The sequence below is a fragment of the Heteronotia binoei genome, chromosome 21 (genome assembly GCF_032191835.1).
Source record: "Heteronotia binoei isolate CCM8104 ecotype False Entrance Well chromosome 21, APGP_CSIRO_Hbin_v1, whole genome shotgun sequence".
Taxonomy (NCBI): Eukaryota; Metazoa; Chordata; class Lepidosauria; order Squamata; family Gekkonidae; genus Heteronotia; species Heteronotia binoei.
The window spans coordinates 38,124,005-38,148,638 of NC_083243.1; the positions used below are offsets into that span (position 1 = coordinate 38,124,005).

The 24,634-nt window shown below is 44.9% G+C and overlaps 1 protein-coding gene across 1 annotated transcript in view; it reads left to right on the top strand.

Annotated features, from left to right (window-relative positions):
- The window catches only part of LGMN (legumain), a 29,810-nt gene extending 17,216 nt beyond the window's left edge, over window positions 1-12,594 (top strand). The window contains exons 8-13 of the mRNA XM_060261857.1: window positions 1,707-1,825; window positions 4,339-4,428; window positions 6,058-6,258; window positions 7,409-7,579; window positions 9,029-9,096; window positions 11,798-12,594. Coding sequence (XP_060117840.1) covers window positions 1,707-1,825; window positions 4,339-4,428; window positions 6,058-6,258; window positions 7,409-7,579; window positions 9,029-9,096; window positions 11,798-11,846 — 698 coding nt within the window. The 3' untranslated portion in view covers window positions 11,847-12,594. The remainder of the gene's footprint in view (window positions 1-1,706; window positions 1,826-4,338; window positions 4,429-6,057; window positions 6,259-7,408; window positions 7,580-9,028; window positions 9,097-11,797) is intronic.
- The last annotated feature ends 12,040 nt before the right edge of the window (window positions 12,595-24,634 follow it).

Here is a 24,634-nt window from a genome sequence, read left to right on the forward strand (position 1 = left end):
CTGCAAACTATGAACTGAGGCTTAAATATCTGCAGACAGCAAGGGAAATGCAAGTTCGGCCAAGATCTTGAAGGTTGCTGTAGGTCTGATGAAAGCAAAGGGGTTTTTTTAGCATGCCTGCTACCAGCTTGATGCTTTCTTCTTTGAAGCAAGCAGAACATTGCCTGTGGTTCTGAAAACTGAATGAATCCTTGGAATGGGGCTCAGCAACCTCAGAGTGTTCACAAAAAAGGCTCACAATGTGCACAAAACATACACGCTTTTTTTTGTCACTCACTCAGAGGCTGTTCTGCACTAGTTAGACCTCTGAGAGTGCTGAATTCCCAGAGAATTCCAGTAGTCAGGGTCCCATTTGGAGCCTCACTGCTGGCATTTTGTGAATATAGTGATGGTCTCTATTTTTAGGATCTAAGTGCCTTTCTCATCCATGACACTACTGAACTGTGGGTTTAGTTGACCAACTGAGAAGGGCTTATTTAGCAACACAGTGACCGAGAGAGTAAATATTTGAATTTGGAGCCTTAGTTAAAAGGTCGAAGAAGCAAACTGAGATTCATGTGGCCCTTTCTGGATTTGAGGAACACATTTCAATCCATGATGACCATGGAGTTACAGCATATACACGAGAGTCCTCTAGTCTAACTCATTACTTTTGGGGGTGGGGGGCTTTTGAATGCATATAGAATTGTCAAATGTACCAAATGAATGTGGTGTTGACTTTAAACCAAAGTATCAGTTGAACTGAGTTGTAGATCCAGCTGGCAGCTACAAGCATAGACAACTTCAAGAGGGGAATGGATAAGCATATGGAGCAGAGGTCCATCAGTGGCTATTAGCCACAGCTTATTGTTGGAACTCTCTGTCTGGAACAGTGATGCTCTGTGTTCTTGTGCTTGGGGGGCACAGTGGAAGGGCTTCTAGCCCCACTGGTGGACCTCTTGATGGCACTTGGTTTTTTTGGCCTCTGTGTGACACAGAGTGTTGGACTGGATGGGCCATTGGCCTGATCCAACATGGCTTCTCTTATGTTCTTATGTGTTATGCATAAAAACATAGAGGAGCACACGGGATCAGAACAGTGGTCCATCTAGTCCAGCATCCTGGTTTGTTCGTTTGTTTTGAAATGTAAAGCATTCAAAATTCAAAAAACAATACATATAGAATACAGTTGGAACATAAGTGATACGTGCAAAAATACAAACTCGCAGTAGTATTCCTGGTCAATATACAAAAATAACAGAAATGAATCTACATTAAAATAAGTCTTTCAAAATATACTCAAGATAGTCGAACTTCCTATCATACGAATTCCTTGAAACAATGTCATTCTCCAAGAAATATGTAACTAAAGGATATCACTTGAATACTACATGATCCTGTTTCATCCAGTGCCTAACCACTGGCCCTTAGAATGCCAACAAAAGGTGCAGAGGCAAAGGCGTTTCCCTGATGCTGCCTTTCAGCATTGGTATTTAGAAGTGTATTGCTTCTGAACAGGGAAGGTCTCTTTAGTGATCTTGGTTAGTAGCCATGGTAAGACCTATTCTCCGTGAATCCGTCTAATCACCTAATAATGCCATCTGTGCTTAGGGACTGTCACTGTGTGTGAAAACCAGAATTTAATTTCTTGCTGTCAGCATAACTCCCTGTGGTGGATCAGCCACAGGGAATGATTCAATTGTGCTTTTCTGTTTTTGGTTTTGCAGTTTATGCCACCACTGCTGCCAATCCTAGTGAATCATCTTATGCATGCTACTATGATGACAAGAGGCAAACCTACCTCGGGGACTGGTACAGTGTCAATTGGATGGAAGATTCTGACGTTGTGAGTCACTAAGATCTTAATTACACTGATCTTAATGAAGCTTTCAGACTTTTCTTTAAAGAACTCCCTTTGCTTCAGTGCAGATATGAGTTGAGGAGTGGTTTCTTCTTTCAAGTGTTGGCTCTTCAAAGGGAGTCTTGAACCCACATCTTCCAATTGTAACTCCTACTCTGCACCAGCTCAGTGCAGGTATACATAATCTGTGCAAACTGAGCCCTCCCCCCCCTTTGGTTCAATTTGGCAATGACCATTTGTTCCGCCTCCTTATCAGTGTAGTTTTAGGAATTTTCAGATTCATGTCAGTGTTGCATGGGGACTTCAGCACATATTTGTGATGCAGGAGGATGCCAGGCAAAAAGAGGAACTATTGAGAAAGAAAAGGTCAGAGAGACCAGTCTAATATAACAGCTCAGTTCTTGGGACTGTAAAGGTTTTTCAGCACTACCGTTCCATAGTATTGACAGGACATGATTTATATGCAATTCTGCTGGTGTGAAGCAGTTTTGTTTCCCCAGAATAACCTGTGTAGTTCTTTGGACTTTGCTAACTGTGATTTTCATCCTCGGAGCCCTTCTACATCTTCTCCTTTCTTCTCACTCTTCCATCTTTTCTGTTTACATAGCAAGCATTTATTAATTGTCCTGGCCTTCAGCCTTTTAGACTAGATGCTCAGCAGGGGACATGTGATTATCTCTCTCTGCAAAACAATCCCATGAGCTATGTTAGGTTCATAAAATAGCAAGTGGCCCATTGTCACCCAGTGAACTTCTTAGCAAGGGTAGATTATTGATTTATTCAGAAAATGTTTGTGCCTCCTCTCTGGAGCCAGGGGCAGCCTGATGCCCCATAGCACCCGAAGCAGATTCGCTGCCTGGTGCCCCCCCAAGTGCTCCATGCTCGGCACCTCCTCCCTCCCCACTCCTCCACTTGCACCTGCTAGCATGGCCTTGGGTCAGCCATAGCTCTGGCAGAGGTTGTCCTTGAAAGGGCAGCTGCTGTGAGAGCCCTCTCAGCCCCACCCACCTCACAGGGTGTCTGTTGTGGGGGAGGAAGGTAAAGGAGATTGTGAGCCGCTCTGAGACTCTTCGGAGTGGAGGGCGGGATATAAATCCAATATCTTCTTCTTCTTCTTCTTCTTCTTCTTCTTCTTTGGACCCTTCCCTACCCCGGCGTTTCAGTTTCAACATCGGAACAGACTGTAGCGCTGCGTTCCGGCTCTCTAAAGCCGCCCTCCCTGGCCAAACACTCGAATCGTGGGTAAAACCGCGCCGCAGGGCTGAGGTGTGCTCACTGTCTTTCAGGAACAGCATCCTGAAAGGGCGACCCCCGCTGCCATTGACTCCTCTCCCATCCAGGAAGTGGGGAGGGAAGGAGTCAGTGGCAGCGGGGGTCGCCCTTTCAGGACGCTGTTCCTGAGAGACGGTGAGCGCGCCCCGGCCCCGTGGCATGGTTTTACCCGCGATTCGAGTGTTTGGCAGGGGGGTGCTTTAGAGAGCCGGGACGTGGTGCTAGAGCCGGTTCCGGCGTTGAAATTGACATGCCGGGGTGGGGAAGGGTCTGAAGGGAGGGAGGAGGAGACGCAGTGGGGAGGCGTGGGGGCGCGGAGCCGCAGGGGGGAAAGCCATTCCAGTCTCTTACTCGTGTTAGTTTTCCTCTTCTGAACCTTTTTACATCCCTCGAACAGCCGTTTTTGAAGTATGGGGTCTGTATGCAGTTTTCCAAAACATGACTCCAAAATAGATCTGTACTAGGGAATTGTGATAATAGCTATTTTTTGTTTCAATGCCTTTTGTAAGAGATGTTGTATTTTAGAGTGTTAGAGGTCGGATGTAGGCCACAGATGTGTCAAGCATGATATTTCTGAGTAATTTAGTATGCATTCTGTGCTCATACTTCCCCCCTCCCTTCTGCTTTCCCTCTTTTCTGAATAAAGATTTCTCTTCAAAGTTCCCCCCACCTGTTGACTCTCAAGGATGCAGGATATGCAAGTAATCTTCCTATTGTAAAGCAGAAATGCCTCTCCCCCGGGTTCCCATACATATCAGCAAGCCAGGAATGTGTGGGAACAGGAGATGTTGTAGTACCCAAATGAGTAGTTGATAGTATGCTTTGAACCCTCTATGCAATTTACATCTGTATGTTATGCTTTTGAAGTTATCTGAACTTTGCCTTTGAAGTAGCCTTTAAGATACTATGCTATGTAACATTCTGTATCACTTCCAAGGTATCCTTCCTCAGAGCAAGTATTGGATTATCAATAAAACGAGTCTTTGATTTAAACAATAGCTCAATTATTCAAAATACCGATGCTTGACAGATGTCTGAAAAAAGGACATCCTGTAGCTTAGACATGTCCCAGATGACTAATCATTGCTATCTTGTTAACTGATCTTTTTGCTGTTGAACTATTGATTCATTGTATGGCTCCTGGGTGTGAGCGGTTATTTTTTTCCCTGTTGGTGGGGGTTTTCTTCACTGTTTGTAAGCTGATGACAGATGTGTCTTGCTTGCAGGAGGATTTGAAACGAGAAACTCTCCACAAGCAGTTTCAATTGGTGAAGAAGCGTACCAACACCAGCCACGTGATGCAGTATGGAAACAAAGTGAGTGCTTGGTGTCCAAGTGGGTTTTTGAAACCAGAATAAATTTGTCTTGTCTTTTCTTCTGGTGCAATAAAAAGAGGAAGGCAGGCCTGAAAAGCTAACTGAGACCCAGTTTAGTGTAGTGGTTAGGAGGGTGGACTTTTAATCTGGGAGAACTGAATTTGATTCCCCACTCTTCCACATGCAGCTGCTGAGTGACCTCGAGTCAGTCATAACTCAAGAGCAGTTCTCTCAGAGCTCTCTCAGCTGCACCTACGTCACAGGGTGTCTGTTGTGGGGAGAGGAAGGGAAAGCAAACAACTCAGACTACGAGTGAAGAGTGGGGTATAACTCCAATCTCCTCCTTTTTACAGCACTTTTCACAGTACTTGGACAGAACTTCCTTTGTCTGTGGCTGCAACCAAGATCTGAAGCTTTCCCTTCTAAAGCATGATTTATATTTAGAGAACTGCAACTTTTTGCCATCAGCCTTGACACTGGGAAAGTGAAAAGAAATGTGTTACTGAATATTTCAGGAGGGAACTGTTGCTGTTTTCAAGGAGTTTGTAGTCTTTCCTCTTTTCTTAAAACAGCTGAGTAAAGTAGGCTAGGCTAAGACATAATGACTGCTGAAATCCCCCAGTGTGAGATTCCTGGCTAAGCCAGGATTTCAACCCAGAAAGCTAGTGTGTCATAGTGGCTTTAAGTGTTGGCTTGTGCCTTGGGGAGCTCTGGGTTCAAATTCTTGCTAACTGATTCTGTTGACCAGACATTATCTCTTACCCTAATCTTTCTCATGGGGTTACTGGAGGATAAATGGAAGAAGAATTAAAAAAAAATGCACACTTCCCTGAGTTCCTTGGATGGCTAAAATTGCAATAAGTAAACAAAATTTTCCCCAGCTTAAATCTGGCTGTCAAGGCAACAACAGCTTCTGGCTCTATCTCTTCTATTACCTGCCTGCTTTAGAACATAACCTTAGACTAGAGTCACTCTTCATAAAATTGCACCACATAAGCTCTGTGGATTCCAACAGTTTCTCAGCCTAGAATCTCTCTGGGGAAGAATCAGCAGTCCCTGCTATGACTTTTAGACCCTGCTTGTTTTTTAGAGAGCCCCCAGTGCATCCCCTGCGCTTCCCGGCAGCCTCCCATCCAGGCAGTTTGGGTGGGCTCAAATTGCTGATCTGCAACTGTAGAACGTTATGTTTTCTCTGCTTGGATCACCAACTGGACTGAGGTTGCTTCTTGTCACCATCAATTCTGCAATGTCCTGTTTGCAGAACTGAGAGCTTCTCTCCCCACCCCCCACCCCATCTCCTTGAACCAGCCATATGTTCAGCTTGATTTGCACGCTGGTGGCAAAGCCGTACCTTGAGGATGCCCACCATCTTAAGGAATGAAGTTTGGGTCCTCTCTTTAAATGCTTGTGGTACGACTCCAGTGTAGTGTTTCAGCCAGGACTGAATAGGAATGTTGTTGTGCCAAGGACACTTTTTAAAATGGACTCAAGGTCCATTTTGACAGAGCATTGCGGAGCCTCAAGTAAGCAACATGAAGCGTTAGAAAATGTATACGCTGAGTAGATCCATTTCTGTGCAGCCTACATGTGAGTATATTTGATGTCTCTCCTTCCCCTCTTTCCTTGCAGACCATCTCTCACATGAAAGTGGTACAGTTCCAGGGCACAGGCAAAGCTCCCAGCGCCCCAGTTTCCTTGTGGCCTGTAAGCAGCTATGACCTCACTCCAAATCCCGACGTGCCCCTCACGATCTTGAAGCGCAAGCTGATGGCCACCAATAGCAGAGATGAAGCAAATGTCATCTTGCAAGAGATGAAGACACTTCTAAGGGTGAGAATGAAGCCATTCAGATTGTGCCAGCACGTGCTTAGGCAGGAACAAACTGCACCAGCATCTTGGATGCTCTTCAGCATCGCTTTGCTGCTTATCCCTGTTGGAACAGGCAGTTCAGGAAGCAGGGCTTTATCTAGTGCATAAAACGGTTGCCTTCTGCAAATTGTGTTGGTTAATGCTTAGCTAGTGTGACTACATTACCTGTTATTGACAGTATTTCATGTCCTATGACATATTATTTATCTAAAGTTATTTCTCTGCTCTTAAGAGCCCCGTGGCACAATGGTAAAGCTGCAGTATTGCAGTCGGAACCCTATGCTCACGACCTGAGTTCGATCCCAGTGGAAGCTGGTTCAGGTAGCCAGCTCCAGGTTGACTCAACCTTCCATCCTTCCAAGGTTGGTAAAATGAGTACCCAGCTTGCTGGGAGGAAAGTGTAGATGACTGGCGAAGGCAATGACAAATCACCCCATAAAAAGTCTGCCATGAAAATGTGATGTGACATCACCTCAGAGTTGGAAATGACTGTGCTTGTACAGTGGACTACCTTTACCTTTTTATAATGAATAATGGCACATAGGCTCTGACTTTACTTGATCAATTCTGGACCATGTGGCATACAACAAAACACTGAATGCTATAGGTATGCCCTTGATTAAGACATAAGGCTATAGAACAAGAGGCCTCAAGAATATCTCTAAGCCTTTGTCACTTCACTAAATTTCCTTGTGGTCCAGCATTGTTTCATTGTTTTATTTTGTTCTGTATTATGAGCCAATATGTATACTTACCTTCCTGACCTCTGAAGAATACCAATCTAGGTCGAAACGCCTCAGATCAAGTTGAGTGGGTTCCCATTGTGGTTTTATGATTTTACATAGGATAAAGGCTTATGATGGGGCCTTAAATGGTTTTAGCTTTCTACAATAAATACATGTATGTTGATTTATGATTTTTTTTACACTTTGTTTTTAATGTTCGGCCCTTTAATTGCATATTGACCTTTTAGGTTTCTTACTCCAGTTTTTGGGTTAAGTTTCTTTCCCTTCTTTGTGTTTCTTTGGCTTTCTTAAAGAACCACCTTATCTTTCAGAGCCCATAAGGAAATCATAATCTCATTTATTAAGTTATCCTTTTTTTTTAACAGTCCGAAGAGCTTATCCAAGATTCCATGCACAAGACTGTATCCTTTATAACCGACTCTGCAGAGAAGACAGAGCAAATTTTATCGAACAGGATGAACCTCAGCAATTATGACTGCTACCAGTCCGCTGCGAATCACTTCAGAATGCATTGCTTTGACTGGCACAATCCTCAGGTAGGTCAGCTTGAACCTTGGGATCATTTCAGGCATTGGGCTTTAGTGTTCCCCAATCCTTAGGGAAGCACCGCGACTGTTCTTGGACAAAGTATGCAGAACTAGAAGCCGTGTTCTTCCCTGCTGCTTGTTTTGTTGCCAGGGAAAGATGCGAGGCGCACGTATTTTGTATCCCTTAATCTTGCTGGCTGAGTTGAAAGTCCCTGGAACATTAGCCTGTCCCCAGGACTGGAGCTCTGTCTTGAGCAGAAGAGGCCTCTGGTTGTCTCTGCTAAGGGAGCATTGGAGGCTGAGTGGTCTGGTTGGAGTAGCCGTGGATCCATCCCCTGTGTCTCCCTAAGGAGAAAGTGGCTACAGGAAGGAGAAGTCTGTGGAGCTTCCCTGAACATGCTCAGTCCAAAGCCATAATCCTTCCCTCCAGCAAAGCTCAGGATTCACTTGACTTTGATTTCTGCAAACGCTTTGGAAGCCAGATGCTGGTTTTAAAAAGGGATAAAAATAAAATAAATACCTGCATATATGCAAATGAGCAAATTGCAGAGTGAGGAGCCAGCATCCTGATTTGCCTGCTTGCATCTGGAATCAGGAAGAATCCCATCCAGAGGTTGCCCCCCCTAAACAAAACAAACAGTTGCTTCCTTTTGCGGGTGGAGAGGGTTTTCTCACCACAGCTATTATGTTCCTTTGTTTAAGGCATTTGTGACACGTTCCCCACCCAGCAGAATACATTCTTGTCTTGCTTAGAAGAAGACTGTAGATTTATACCCCCCCTTCTCTCTGAATCAGAGTCTCAAAGCAGCTTACAATCTCCTTCCCCCATAACAGACACCCTGTGGGGTGGATGGGGCTGAGAGGGCTCTCACAGAAGCAGCCCTTTCAAGGACAACCTCTGCAGAGCTATGGCTGACCCAAGGCCATTCCAGCAGCTGTAAATGGAGGAGTGGGGAATCAAACCCAGTTCTCCCAGATAAGAGTCCGTGCACTTAACCACTACACCAAACTGGCTTACATAAATTATGCCACATAGTCAAGGGAGAGGGGAATCTTAAATTGGATTCATTCCTGGCATGACATTTGGGGTCGTTTGATATGTAAGAAGTTGTTCTAACTTCTCAACAAGAAGAAATTAGAGCATCTGGTGATTCTCTGATGCTACAGAAATGAGATTAACACCATCTCTGAGATTCTCTTATGCCACCATTTAGGTTGAGAAAGTTATGGTTGGAAGGCATATAATGCAGTCCACCTTGCTGAAGCTGAGCAGGCCTGGGTCTATTCAATACCTGGATGGAGAAATCTCCTGGGGGGGGGTATCTTGAATGGAGATCTCCCCTGGGGGGTATCCTTTGCCTCCACATACGGTACTTTTCCCAGGAGTAGAAAGGTAGGGGTGTAAATTGGGAGAAAAAGAGTAACCTTTCTCCTGCTCATTTTCTTATTTTCTTTCAGTATCAATATGGTCTGAGGCAGCTGTATGTTTTGGTCAATGTCTGTGAACTGGGATATCCTATTGACAGGTAATTATCACATACACAATGGAGGTTGCAGGAGCAGCTTTAAGATGATGATAAAGCTCAATAACATTCTTTTGGTCCTGGCTAGCTTTGAGTCCAGGGGTACCTTAAAGACACAGCAAGACCTCCAGGGTATAAGCTTTCAAGGGTGAAAGGTCCCTTGGTCTTTAAGGTGCTCTTCTGTTACAGAATCTTGCTATTTTATTGCTCTTCTCTGGTAGACCAACAGGGCTACTCACTTGAAACTGGCTAGTTTAATCTGCTGGGTGGGAGCTTTAAGCAAAACGTTTTCCACTCTTCTGTAGAACTTCTGTGTGAAGTATGTTTCTGTCACTGTATGGGAGTCTGCCAAAACAAAACTATCTGCATCAACAGAAGTCTAGTGTCCAGATGACGTGAAGGGAAAGTATTGTTGTTTTTTAAAAAATATTTTATTGGATTTATGAAGCAGAGAAATAACGACGTCCGCACTCATCACTGTGTTGAAACAAATTTTACTTTGATATCAAGGCAGAACTTAGCCAGCCATAGGCCCAATATGACTAAGTTAAAGTTATTTTTATTCACACCCCAAAACAAGCAGGCAGGCCCCCAAGCTTATCTAACTCAACATCCCCCACCCCCTTGCTCTCCTTCTACCTTCTCTCTCCATGCCTTATCAGCTCTTGCAAGAAACTTCTCTGAGGCCTCTTTGTTATCTACTTTACAACCTTGAATCCACACCCACTTGAGGCCGTGTGCTTCTAACATTGCATCAGACATTCTCTTCTGAAGGCTTAAAGCATGCTTTTATTCATTATTATAGGGGTATTCGTTAATTATTCAGGGGTCCCCCTTCATTTATATCCCACCCTCCCCGCCGAAGCAGGCTCAGGGTGGCTTACAACAATAAAAGCATTCACAGTACAAAACAATAACTAATTAAAACTTTGAATAGTATAACAGTTAAAACATTATTAAAACAATTTGGTGCTAATATTAGATTTCAATCTCTTCAGCCTTCTTGAATATCCTCATATATTGCTATCCATTAAAAGCAAGTTGAAACAAAGCTGTCTTACTAGCCTTGCAGAAATGGACAAGGTTCCACGAGGCTCTTACTTCTTCCGGAAGTTGGTTCCACCGAAAGGGGGCCGCTATAGAGAAGGCTCTTTTGTGGGTGGTCTTCAATCTTGCCTCCCTTGGCCCAGGGATCGATAGCAGATTCTGTGTCCCACATCTGAGTATCCTCTGGGGAACATATGGGGAGAGACAGTCCCTAAGGTAGACAGGTCCTCAGCCATATGAGGCTTTAAAGGTAATAGGGGAGGGACGGTGGCTCAGTGGTAGAGCATCTGCTTGGTAAGCAGAAGGTCCCAGGTTCTATCCCTGGCATCTCCAAAAAAGGGTCCAGGCAAATAGGTGTGAAAATCCTCAGCTTGAGACCCTGGAAAGCTGCTGCCAGTCTGAGAAGGCAGTACTGACTTTGATGGACCAAGGCTCTGATTCAGTATAAGGCAGCTTCATATGTTCAATAACCAGCACCTTATAGCGAATCCGGTACACCATCGGCAGCCAGTACAGCTCCCGCAGCCCAATAACAGCCTAGCCACTGCATTCTGCACCATCTGTAGTCTCCAAATTTGAGACAAGGGCAGCCCATGTAAAGGGCGTTACAGTAATCCAATCTCGAGGTGACCGTAGTGTGGATCACAGTTGCCAGGTTGCCACGGTCAAGGAAAAGGACCAACTGCCTTGCCTGCCTAAGATGGAAAAAGGCGGATTTGGCAGTGGCTGCTATCTGGGCCTCCTTTGTCAGTGAAGGTTCCAGTAGCACCCCCAAGCTTCTGACCTTGGGCACCGCTCTGGTTACACCTGGAGTATTGTGTTCACTTTGGGGTGCCACAATTTAAGAAGGATATAGACAAGCTGGAACATGTCCAGAGGAGGGCCACAAAGATGGTGAGGAGTCTGGAGACCGTCCTACGAGGAAAGGTTGAAGGAGCTGGGTATGTTTAGCTTGGAGTGGAGATGACTGAGAGGTGATATGATCACCATCTTCAAGTACTTAAAGGGCTATCATAGAGAGAATGGTGCAGAATTGTTTTCTGTGGCCCCAGAAGGTCAGACTAGAACCAATGAGTGGAAATTAAAAGAGTTTGCAGCTCAACATTAGGAAGAACTTCCTGACAGAGCAGTTTCTCAGTGGAACAGGCTTCCTCGGGAGGTGGAGGGCTCTCCTACTTTGGAGGTTTTCAAACAGAGGCTCGATGGCCATCTGAAAGCCATGCTGATTCTGTGAACCTATGCAGATCATGAGAAGGGAGGGCAAGAAGGATTGCAGATGTCACAGGGGGCATGGGGGGAGGTTTTTAGGAGTTTTCTGAATTGTGCAGGGGGTTGTACTACATCACCCTGGAGGTCCCTTCCAACTCCGTGATTTTATGATTCTACCTGCAAGAACAATTTCATCAGCTGGATTCTGAGGGTGAGGGCTATGGTTCAGTGGCAGAGCATCTGCCTTGCACACAGGAGGTCCCGTGTTCAAGCCCTGGCATCTCTAAAAGGTTTCTGGTGACAGATGATGTGAAAAACCTTGGCCTGAGACTGTGGAGAGCTGTGCCAGTCAGAGAAGGCCATACTAGTCTTGAGAGATACAGGGGGGGATTAGCCTGAGGCAGCTTCATGAGTTCTGTTTGTCACAGCTCTTAACTTTCTTTTGCAGAATTCTGGTAGCCATGGATAGAGTGTGCGCTGGAAATGCAGCTTTATAAGAAAAGACAACTGATACGAATCAGAGCAGGAATTCCTACAAAGCAAAGAGAGGTGGACTGAGCACATCCACAGAGGGAAGAAATGACAGTGGAAGCTCTCATGGACATCTATGATCAGATTCTGCACTTTAAACCACTGAGTGAATGAATGAAAAATGTTAAGATGCTCTTCAGGGATTTTCGTCATTCCAGAAGCCCCTGGAGTTAGCCAGTTTTATCAGTATCTTTGCAATTGCAATGCATATTCATTGCTTGATTTTTTTTTCTTCCTTTGTGATATGAATACTTTCACTATAGGAGTGTGTTTTGGTTTTAACTTGATTTCAATCGTATTCAGGTTTTTTGGAAGCCTTCTGAGAATTAACTGGGGAATGCCTCGTCATGAATACTATTTCCTGATTGTTTTTTTTTTAATGACTACAAAAGGATGCACAGAGAATTATTTTGCCCATTGGCTCAAGAATAAAAAGCCAGTTTGTTCCTCAACGTTAACAAGCTGAAATAAAGCTTGTATATATTTTAATGATTTTTTATGCTTTCAAACATTTGGGTTTATTAGAAAATAGAACGAATTCCATTCGGACATAAGAAATTATTCCTCTTCCTGCCTTTGCCCCCCCCCCCCAAATCCAAGATTGTCTATTGCTTTTTGTGTTTTTGATTCTTTTGTAATTGTATGTTTACACAGTTTGTTGAGAGACTTGTGCAGTATTGAGGAACCTGTGAATAAAGGAAGTTGATGAGATAATTACGGAATCCTTTAAACATGTTCTTCAGTGGGTGGGATTTGATTTTTAAAAGGTCACAGACTTGTTACAGCTTGATTTGTCAAGCTATTTTGGAGGGAGGAAGGGCCTGGGTTTCTGTAGAGGTTTCTTGAGGTCAAAGATGGCCAACAAGCTTTCAAGAAAGGCAGTGATATGAACAGGGCTTTGTTTATAGAACAAGCCCAGCAGGAACTCATTTGCATATTAGGCTACACTCCCTGATATCATCTTTGTCTTACATAGGGCTTTTTTGTAGAAAAAGCCCAGCAGGGACTGATTTGCATATTAGGCCACACCCCCTGACACCAGCCGGAACTGCGTTCCTGCTCAAAAAAAGCCCTGGATATGAATATATGGCGCTTCCTTTAACGGGACAAAGTTTAAGTCCAGTGGCACTTTGAAGAAGAAGATGATGATGATATTGGATTTATATCCCACCCTCCACTCCGAGTCTCAGAGCAGCTCACAGACACCCTGTGAGGTGGGTGAGGCTGAGAGAGCTCTCACAGCAGCTGCCCTTTCAAGGACAACCTCTGCCAGAGCTATGGCTGACCCAAGGCCATTCCAGCAACTGAAACGAGGAGTGGGGAATCAAACCCAGTTCTCCCAGATAAGAGTGCGCACTTAACCACTACACCAAACTGGTTCCCAGCAAAGTTTTATTCAAGGTATGAGCCTCTATGTGCAAGCTCACTTCATGTGGTACATTAAAATCCACACAAAAGCTCATACCTCGAATAAAACTTTGTTGGTCTTAAAGGTGCCACTGGACTCTTAACGTTGTTCTGCTGCTGCAGACCAACACAGCTGCCCACCTGCATCTGCCTTCAATAGAGTCAGACCATCCAGCATAATAATGTCTGCAGCTCAAGCTGTGGTCCCTCCCTGATAGCTTGTCTGTCATCACTAATATTCCTGCACAATATCATGCCATCCCTTCCTCCAGGGGGCTCAGGATGACATACCTGAGCCCAGCTTGGCAGGAGAGAGATCCCAGAAATAAAATAAATAAAATACATCATCTCCACCCCACCCCCATTTTTCCCTTCAGAACGAGCATGTGAGCAAGTTTAGACTAAGAAGCAGTTACCCAAGTCGGTCATGGGCTAGGAGTAGGGAGACTTGGATCTGAGCCTCTGGCCATTGCACTGTGTGTGCTCAGTTGGTACAGGGTGTTTGCAAAGCCCAACCAGGCTGTCACTGCAGGAACCTAGAATTTGCTCCAAACATCTCCACACGTCCAGGAATGAAGGCACAAGGTCATGGGTTCCTCAGCAGGCAGGTTTCTATGGGAATGGGAATGGGGAGCCTGAAGGCCCAAAATTTGCTGTTTGGGCCAGGGTAACATCAGCAGAAGGTCGTTCTCCACCCCTTCTTAAAAAGAACCTGCCACACTCGTCACGATATGTGCTATATTTATGACTGCATTTTGGCATGGTGCAATTCTGCTTGAGCAGTTGTAAGTCTGTCTTTTTCTTTGCTACTTTTAGTACACCGGGTGAAAATGAGACTGTCAGATGACACCGGGTCATTAATAGCCTATGTAGGAGTCTCCTTGTGAGTGGAGCAATGCATCCTATCAAGCTGCTTTGTTGCAGTGCTCTGGCCTGGGCGTGATCTGTAATAACAACAGACCATGTGTGTCATCCATTTGCTTGGGGCAAACTTAGATTTCTCAGAGTTGGCCACCCACTTCAGGATGATCCTGAGAGTTGCAGAGCCAAAAATGAACACACTGACTCTGAATATCTCTAGAACACACCTGTGCTGTTGGCAATGGAAGCCTCAGTTTAGTTCAAACCCAGGAAAGCGGATGCAGAACAGACAGGGCAGAAAACATCCTGTCGTCTACAAAACAAAGGTGGAGTTAACGTCTCTGAGCTATCAGAGCTAGTGTGGTGTAGTAGAGTCAGGCCCGGTTAACTCAGTTTCCAGTATCCAGTCTGCTATGGAATCTTGCTGGGTGATTTGAACCCATCCTTCTCCCACAGCTAAACCTACCTCAAAGATCCTGTTGTGAGAGTAAAATAGAAAAGGGGAGAATGTTGTAAACCACTTCAGAGCCTCACTGGGGAGAAGATGATGAAGACTACAGATTTATACCTCACCCTGCTCTCTGAATCAGAGACTCAGAGCGGCTTACGATCTCCTATATCTTCTCCCCCCACAACAGACACCCTGTGAGGTAGGTGGGACTGAGAGAGCTCTTACAGCAGCTGCCCTTTCAAGGACAAGTCCTGCGATAGCTATGGCTAACCCAAGGCCATTCCAGCAGCTGTAAATGGAGGAGTGGGGAATCAAACCTGGTTCTCCCAGAAAAGAGAAAAGTGGTGTGTAAATGAAGTACATCTTGTAACCCTTGAAGTACCCAGGAGATGGGTGTTTCTGAAGTAAATCTGAGCCAGTGTGTTAGAAGGCCCCCAACCCTTTTGAGCCTGTGGGCACCTTTGGGATTCTGAAACAGTGGTGGACCCAGCTACAAAGTGGCTGTCACAAAATATTAGGGAGTTAAATCACACATAACTCTAATAATAACTTCAATACTGAAGGCAGAAACACTGTTTAGCCTTTTAAAATAAACATGTTGTTGAAAAATATTTCCTCAAACGCAGCTTAATATCAGTCACACAGTGAAGGGTTTTGTGCTGCAGGGGCAGCTGTTGCCAAAACAATTGTTTTGTTTTCAACCTGCACAGCTAACCTGTGCTTCAGTGGACAGTCAAAAGACTATGTTGGGCAAAGCCCCAACTGACAGTTAGTGTGGTTCCTCAGTGGGACAAGCTTTCTTGGGAGGTGGTGGGTTCTCCTTCCTTCAAGGTTTTTAAGCAGAGGCTAGATGGCCATCTGACAGCAATGCTGATCCTGTGAACTTAGGCAGATCATCAGGCAGGAAGGGTTACATCACTGCTTAGTTCTTGTGACCCTTTCTTACACACCCAGAGAAATGCTGATTGCCACTTTGGGGTCAGTCAGCAATTTTACTCCAGGCCAGTTTGGCAAGGGATCTTTGAGGGCTTTGCCATCTTCTAGGCATGGAGCAGGGACTCACTGGGGATGTATGGGTGGGGGGGAGGTATTTGTGAAGTTCCTGCATTGTGCAGGGGGTTGGACTATATGACCCTGGAGGTCCCTTCCAACTCTATGATTCTAATGCTGCCATTTCCTCGTGAGAAACTGATCTCTATAAGTCTGGAGATCAATTGTAAATCTGAAAGAACTCCAGGCCTCTTCTGGAGGATAACCCTAATGTAAGACTGAATATAGGCCTGTGCTGGTAAAGGGGCTCCGGAACAGGACTGACTACCAAATAGCCAATTTTTTCATATGGCTCTGCTTCTAGCTGTCAATAGTTTGCAGACTATGCATAGACTTATGGGAAGTGCATTGGAAGAGCCACCATGTATTCAAGAGGTATACTGTGCTAACAAAAGGAAAAATAAAACAAGTACTGAAGATTGTATTCTTGAATTGCAAGAGCTTAGCAAGTCTTTGAGTCTGTGAGGTGGGGAGCTGACCCCCAATGGTGGGTAAGTGCCAATTATTGAAAGAACAGATAAGACAAAGCTAAAGAGAACTGTGAAGAGTTAGCCACTGTCTTTCTCAAGAGCTGATTCACTTAAAAAGAAAAAGAGCAGAAATAACTGGAAGCTAAACCTAAGCTCCCCCACCAGCTGTGATAGGCCCTGCACCCTAGTCAAGAGCTGACCCAGTTCTTTGCATAGAAGGCAAGGGAAATTGTTCCTACAGCAACAAAGCAAAAATAAAAATTCCTTCTACAGATCCCTCCTAGAAACCAGATGGGAGGGGACTTACCAGTAGAAAGAAGGCGGTTTAGTCACTTTGCTGGTGTCACACAGGAAATGATGTCATCACACCAGCAACTTCTGGGTGATGCTCTGGTATTTGGTCAAAAATTCTGAGGGAAAACTGACTTCTACCATGGTCTAGGCCAGTGATGGCGAACGTTTTAGAGACCAAGTGCCCAAACTGCAACCCAAAACCCACTTATTTATCGCAAAGTGCCAACACGGCAATTTAACCTGAATACTGAGGTTTTAGTTTAGAAAAAACAACTCATAGTGAAATTATCAAACTGAAAGAACATTTGGTTTAGATAGCATTTGCTTAGGAAACCAACAAAATAGTAACATGTCAGAATGGGAGAATGATGGTGAGAGTGTCATAAGGCAATAAATGGAAGCTGTTCATTGCTCTGTTGCTTGCAAGTGTGGGTTAAACTGAGAACATGCCTTTCCCAGAGGTGTTTCTGTCCACCTAATTTACTTTTGAACATGTAACATACAGTATAAACATCATTCTAGTTTGCCATTAGGGAAAAAGAATACATTAAAATATAGTGTGTTTAGTAGGAGCTGGTGGTTAGGGTGTCCAAATCAGATCTGGGAGGTCCTGATTCATATGCCCACTCTGCCCTGGCAGCTTGCTGGGAAACCTTGGACCAGTAATATACTCTGAGTTAACCCGCCTCATAGGTTCATTGTGAGGATAAAAGAGAAGGTGTCAAACCACTTCAGTGTCCTTCTGGGGGAGGAAGGCAGGGGATACATGATGTTAGTTAATAAATTAAGTTGATGAAAGGAGTCCACTGATTTATATGGCTAAATCTGAGTCCAGCAACACCTTAGAGAACAAGATTTTTGAGATTCTAATCGAGGGAGCTCTAATGCTGGAAAGCTTGTGCCCCCTCCCCCAAATCTTCTTGGTCTCTAAGGTGCTCCTGGGCTCGAATCTATTTGTTCTACTATGGACCAGCCTGGCTACCCTTGGAAATTTCAGGGATAGTCTGAATTGTATTAACTAGAAAGTCTGATGTGAGAAAGGAGGGTCAGTTTGGTGTAGAGGTTAAATGTGTGGACTCTTATCTGGGAGAACCAGGTTTGATTCCCCACTCCTCCACTTTCAGATACTAGAATGGCCTTGGGTCGGCCATAGCTATTACAGAGCTGTCCTTGAAAGGGCAGCTTCTGGAAGAGCTTCTCTCAGCCCCACCTACCTCACAGGGTGTCTGTTGTGGAGGAGGAAGATAAAGGAGATTGTGAGCTGCTCTGAGACCCTGATATTCAGAATGAAGGGCAGGATATAAATCCAATATCTTCTTCTTTCTTAAAACTAAAACTGCAATCCTGCGCATGTGCTCACTGTAGATTACTTCCGAGTAACCATGGAGAGCAAGCCCAATGAGCAAAAGGCTAAGGTATTTGGGGATATTCAGTCTGGAGAAGAGGAGGTTGAGTGGGGAGACATGATTGTCCTTTTGAAGTATTAGAAGGGCTGCCACTTAGAGGAGGGCAGGGAGCTGTTCCTGCTGGCAGCAAAGGAGAGGACTGGCATAGGAAAAACTTTTTAACAGTAAGAGTTGTTCAACAGTGCAATCAACCCCCTCACTGGCAGTCTTTAAGCAGCGGCTCGACAAATACTTGTCAGGGATGCTCTGAGAAACCAGAACAGCAATGTAACCATTCAAAAACAGCTTATCAACAATTTGCCTTATGGTCTCTGTAGCTTAAAGGAGCTCTGCTCAGATACTGCTATCAGAAGCATTGCATTTGAAAGCAAGGAAGCCTGCAGTTCCTCCCTTTCCACTCCTAAACCAGAGGCGATCCTGGCCGCTGTTTCTGCCAGATTAGTGGGATCCAACATTTCCTGTATTAAACCCACATCCCTTAAAAAAAAAATGCTTGATTCAAGGTCCTGATCTCTCCTCCCCCCCCCCCCCCACCCCATCCCCACACCCTGATGCTCTCTTCTTTCCTTCGGCTTCAACCATGCCACAACAATTTTGAAATATGAAACACAACCAGTTCTTGGCCACATGAAAACGTGAAGATGCCTTATACCCATCTCTCTAGTGCAGGGGTCACGATCTTTCACACACATCGTGAGGCTCTTGAAGCCCCCACCAGAGAAGGCATTTGTCTCTTTAAACCACTTCTTCAAGCCAAGCCAGCCAGTGGCTTGGAGAATGCATTTAAAATTCAAGTTGCTTTCTTTCCACCTGTCTCTCTCCCTCCCCCCCCCCCCCTATTTTCCTTCCTTCCTTCCCTCAGACATCTGACGTTTGTGTCTGGTGGCTCTGACACATCTGACATGTATTCTATGTGGCTCTTGTGTTAAGCAAGTTTGGCCACCCCTGCCCTAGTGGGTCCCATCTAACCCCCTTCCTAAAACTGCAGGAACACCTGCAAGGAATTTTCCTCTGTGTGTTGTGCTTGGGGGCTGCATTGTGGTTGCACCCCGCCACGTCAGAATTCCAAAGGTGCCCATGAACCCAAAAAGGTTGGAGTGCCCTGTTGTCTCTCTGAAGGAGGCCCAGTTTTCAATGAAAGGAAGGCTGCTTCAATTCTATGTTGCAACATTTGACCAACTGAGTGTAACACAGTTAAAACCTCCAAACTGGATTTCCACCCCCCTTTCTATTTCCCAGATTTTATTATTATTATTTATTTAATTTATATCCCGCCCTCCCCGCCAAAGGCAGCCTCAGAGCGGCTAACAGACCAAGGGTCAACACAAGCACACTAGTGTGACCAATAAAATAAACAATCAAAACATAAGACATAAAAACAATTTAAAAACATTTGCATGTGCTACTGTCATGATTTCAGGCAGTGATTAAATGCTGGTGGTTAGCTGTACTCAGCTATGTTCATATGGAACACTGACATTAAGGAGTGTAAGTGCCACAGATATGGTTCTGCTAAGTCATTTTCAAATAATTATTTGTAATATGAATGGTGGATTGGATTGAGACTGAAAAAAAGATTTCACACCAGGAAACATCTGCAGTAATCATTCTGTGGCAGGAAAGAGTGATAGCCATCTTTGTTCTGCGGTATGACAATAATTATCTGTAATTTATAGCAATGAATTCACAGTAACTTTTGAGATTTTCTGTTCTTACCCTATATATGGAGAAATAATGGTAAATTTTCATTATGATACATTCTATGTTTACAGACAATGTGGAGAAATAATGGTAAATTTTCATTATTTTTGCAGACAATGTGTCTGCCCCAAGCTGTATAAAATTGTGAAGGATGTGTGCTAGACAACCAACACCAACTAATTCTTTCTTGAATTCATGCATGGGTGATGTTTTGGCATCCAGAGTGATTGATTTCTCCAAAATTAGTGTTTGCGTTGTTACCAGAGAATGCAACACACTTTGTAATTTGGTGCACGCCCCCAACAGTGCCCAGGGCAAGCGCCCCCTCTGCCCCTCCCTAGATCCACCCCTGATCTCCAGGCCCACCTGGAGGCTAGCAATCTTAGATTAGCTTGCAAGAGAGACCAGTCCCAAGATCACCCGGTGGGAATTCGAAGCCTAGTGTCCCAGCCTGTAGTCAAACACTCTAATCTCAGTGTTCATACTAGGGTAAGAAAAGGAAAAGTTCAGTTTGGGTCTTGGCCTCATGATCTGTTGCTTCACAGTTTTCACAAGGGCATAGCTGTTCTTCAGTTTGCTGATATTACATGTCTCCTGCAAAAAACCCCCAAAAGAGTGAAGGCTGGACTTCTTTTTTTGTGACAGTAAATATGTATTTTCCTCAGGAAGGATGATTCTAACAGTGTCTTGCTATCAGGAGGTCAGGAAATAAACTCTTGCGTTCAAAGCGTCAGCAAGTTCTTACTATCCACAAGCAAGGACTGTATTCCACCACTGCCTGGAAGTTTTTCTGTCATGAGGACAGGGTTGCCAATCCCCAGAGGCAGGGGATCCTCCAGTATGGAGGCCCTCCCCCCACTTCAGGGTGAGCAGAAAGGGGGGGGGGGAGAATGTCTGCTGGACACTCCATAATCCTCTCTGGAAATTGATTCCCATAGAGTATAATGGAGAATTGATCTGTGGGTATCGGGGGCTGTGGGAGGGGCTGTGGTTTGAGGTAGAGGCACCAAATTTTCAGCATAGCATCTGGTGCCTCTCCTCAAAATATCCTCCAAGTTTCAAAAATATTGGACCAGGGGGGCCAATTCTATGAGCCCCCAAAGAAGGTGTCCCTATCTTTCATTATTCCAGATGGAGGGAAGGCATTTAAAAGGCATATGGTCCTTTGAAATGTGATGGCCAAAACTCCCTTCAGAGTTCAATCAAGTTTGTCACTCCCTTGCTTCTGGCTCCACCCCCAAAGTCTCCCGGCTCCATTCCCAAACTCCCCAGATATTTCTTGAATCATACTTGGCAACCCTGCATGAGGACACTGCTTGCAAATCTTGCTGAGCCGAACTGTTTTTAGTGGTTCCTAAACCACTCTTCCTACTGCTGCCATGTGCTCTCCTCCTCACATGATAGAGTTGCCAAATACTGAAAAAAGACGTAAATGAAAAAGAAAGGAAGGATGTACAGTGAGGAAGTTTTGATAAATGTAAATTGTAATCAGACATTCTCTGAATTGGAAGAACAAAGACAAATTATTTCCAAATTCCAGCATTCAGGCTTCACTACAGGAAGTAAGCTGAGATGAGAGAAAAATGTGGCAAGTGGGGCTTGATCCTGTTCCCTTTTGTTTTTAAAAGGGCACCCATACGCCACCACTTCAGACTGCCAAGAAAGGAGGAAATGTTCACTCACGTATACAAAAACCAACAATTTAATGTTAACAGTTACAGGACCAACTCCAAACACAACATTCTGAACTTTCTAACATTCTGGGAAAATTCATTTCCCTCAGATCTAGGATTGGCCCAAAGCGTCCATTATTCTTGGGTATTAGGAAAAAACGTGAATTGAAACCTGTGATAGGGTCTGAGTCAGGAACCGCCTGCACTGGTCCCTTCTGGATAAGGGCTGACAGCTCCTGTTCCAACTCAGGCATGGAGTTATTCAGAGCCTGATCTGGATGTTGGAGAGGTGGTCATTGCCAAAACTCTATAACCTAAACTAACAATTGACAAAACCTCCCGCCTTTTGTCACTGAAAGCAGCCAACCTATCTTTAAAGGTGGCAGAGCTGGATGAACAATTAGGCCAAGTAAGCACTGGCCTATGGGCCCCCACACCTTTAGTGGCCCTGGGCTGGCTCCCCCCACCAGGTTTTCTCCCTGCTTGCAGCCCTCCCAGCCTGCACACATAGCCAGCAACTGAGCTGCTCTTTGCCCAACTTGCCTGGTGCGGCTGCTGCTGGCGTTGTTGCCAAGCTTGCCTCTCTCTGCCTCTGCCCCACAGCTTTGTCAAAGGGGCTTTAGAGAAGGTGCCTGCAGGCTGCAGTGGGGGCCATAGGTGGTGGGGCGGGTGCTCCGACTGAGATAATTTGTGAGGGGGTCCCCAAGATTTCAACTGTCTAGGGGCCTCCACAGGGTGATCCGGCACTGAAAGGTGGTAGAAGGCTGGTCTATTACCGGCCCTAGTCAGAAAGGACCTTTTGGAGCTGGTCGTAGCTCTTTAGGAAGTTGCTGGTGTTGTGAGCCCAAATGCCAAGCTCTTTGATTGGAGCTGCAACTGCCCTTTGCCATAGACCCTAAGAAGGGTCGCTGTGTACGATACTGTGCTGAGTGAAGCTGCTGGCGCAAGTGCCAGGAATACGCCTACTGTGAATGGTGGAATCTATACATCTGGTAAGGCTTGTTTGGAGTGGCGAGACCTGCTGTGATGCCAAATGAATGAGCTGTTTGCTTGTGATTTTGGGATAAAAGATTGCCAGTCGATGAAACAAATGGGTCATTTGTATCATTTGCTCTGTGTAGAGCTTCAAATCTCCACTAGGTGACCCTGGGTCAGGGTCCCCTACAGTGTCATCATGGAGAGGGTTGATGGTAAGTCAGGCCCAGACCAGAAGGGGAGTGAGCCCTCAAAACCTGCTCTTCCTCAGAATCTGAATGTCCCATAAGAGGATGGGGAGAGATTGTCGGAGGATACCAAACTGGCGGACTTGCATCATCATGGTTCCATGGAAAGGGTTGCCAGTCACCTCATTCTTGAAATCTAGGAGAATGAAAATAGTAAAGGTAGCTTTTCCAAGGAGGCAGAGGTATAAAACTCTGCCACAGTGCTGGGGAGGATGGTTCCAACGATTGATTAGCTGCTGGAACTGCCAGTGCACCCTGACTAGGCTCTATTTCTCTCCTCTGAGAATGAATGAGCTAGGGAGGCATGTGGAGAAGGCATTCATGGTGGGGTGACTTCCCTCTATTATGTCGGAACCAAAGACAGCTTGGCTGGAACTGAAGACTTAATAGGTTCCAGGAGCATCTTGGAACTGGAACAATGCTTCTCTTTATGTTTGGATTTTGAATCGGTTTTCTTGGGTGGGATTCCAATGTGCGGCATTCAACTGAACAGGCAGGTGATTGGACCCGATTCTTTGGTTCTGTCCCCAGAACTGACAGAACTGAGGCTCCCAATGGCAGGCTCACAGGTTGGCTCTGACTGGGACTTTGAGGGCAAGAATTGTTTGTGCTTGGTGGGGGCAGATGTATTCGCTGCCAGGCTATTAGAGCAAGAGAGTTGGGAATTAATTTTAGGTGGACGAAGATGGCAAAAATGAGTGGGGTCAATAACCTGTGTATACAGGAGGTAGTTCACCCAGGAAACCCCTAAAGAATGAGGAAATTGATGGTAAACTAACATTGTTTTTACTAGAAAAATAGTTCAGACATACAAGAAAATAAACCACATAAACAAACACACAGTCCTAAGGAAAAATAGCAAGAAAATTCAGACAGGGAAACATATATAGGTAAATGACAAAAGACAAGGTGATACTTTACCTCTCGAAGAATGCAGGAACAGCAACCACAAGCGAAGATGATGAAGGGGGACCGGAGGCAAGAAACGATGAGCGTAACTTGCAAATACAAGGGCCCAATACTGACCAGGTATTATAATAATAATAATAATAATAATAATAATAATAATAATAATAATAATAATAATAATAATAATAATAATAATAATAAATGTTTATTTGTATCTCGCCCTCCCCGCCGAAGCAGGCTCAGGGCGGCTAACAAGACATGGTATACACCATGATTTTACATAAAACAATTTTAAAATACAGTTAATAAATACATTTAAAACAGTTACATAAAAAGTTAAAACTACAATTAAATTAAGGTGCTATGTTCAATAGATGTATTCCGATGGCTAGATATCGCTTTCAGGGTTCCTTATAAGCTTGCAGAAAGAGGGTGGTTTTGCAAGCCCTGCAGAACTGATTAAAGTCCCGCAGGGCTCGCACTTCCTCCGGTAGTTGATTCCACCAGTGGGGGGCCATTATGGAGAAGGCCTGCTCCCTCGTTACTTTCAGTTTGGCCTCCTTTGGTCCAGGGATCCTTAAAAGGCTTTGGGAGCTAGATCTTAGTGCTCTCTGGGGAACATGTGGGGTGACTCAAGCAGCTAGGTATGGGGTACCACAAGAGACACACCTGAATAGCCAAAATAGGCCTTGATATAGCCAAATTCATGTCCCCAAGTGATGATATCAGGTGACCCATGACATCGCTGTAAGATGACTTATGACACCACTACATGTGATCCCTGACATCACCAAAGGGATGGCTCCCAGGATGTTTGGAAAAGGGATTAGTGGGCACTGATGGGTTTATCTATTGTAAACCTTACCTAAACAAAGAAACATGATGGGATAATATGGGGCCAAATTGCTCTCTATTGTGACACCGGAGCTAACACAATGGGGAAGATCTCTGTAGCTGGAGCTAGTCTGTGCACAACAATTCTTCTGGCTGGAGTTGTATTGTGTAAGCAACTGCCTTGGCTGTCTGGCAGGAGAAGTCCTTTGACCAGATGTGAAGATGCGACAGCAAGCCTTTTGTTGATGGTTGATCTTCCATTTGCATCTCCATGGCACGTCCAGGAGACATGATGCTCTCTCTTTGCCTTTGAAGAGGACTCAGAGTTGCTATTTCAGGACACTGCAAAACATGGCTTCTGGGGAGCTTGCTCTTCAGTGCTGTTCTTTGAAAGGAATGCATTAGCGGTGTGCGATGCTAGGCAGCTCTTAATAGAAGCACGATTCAGGGTCCTTATTGCAAGTGGAGTACAACC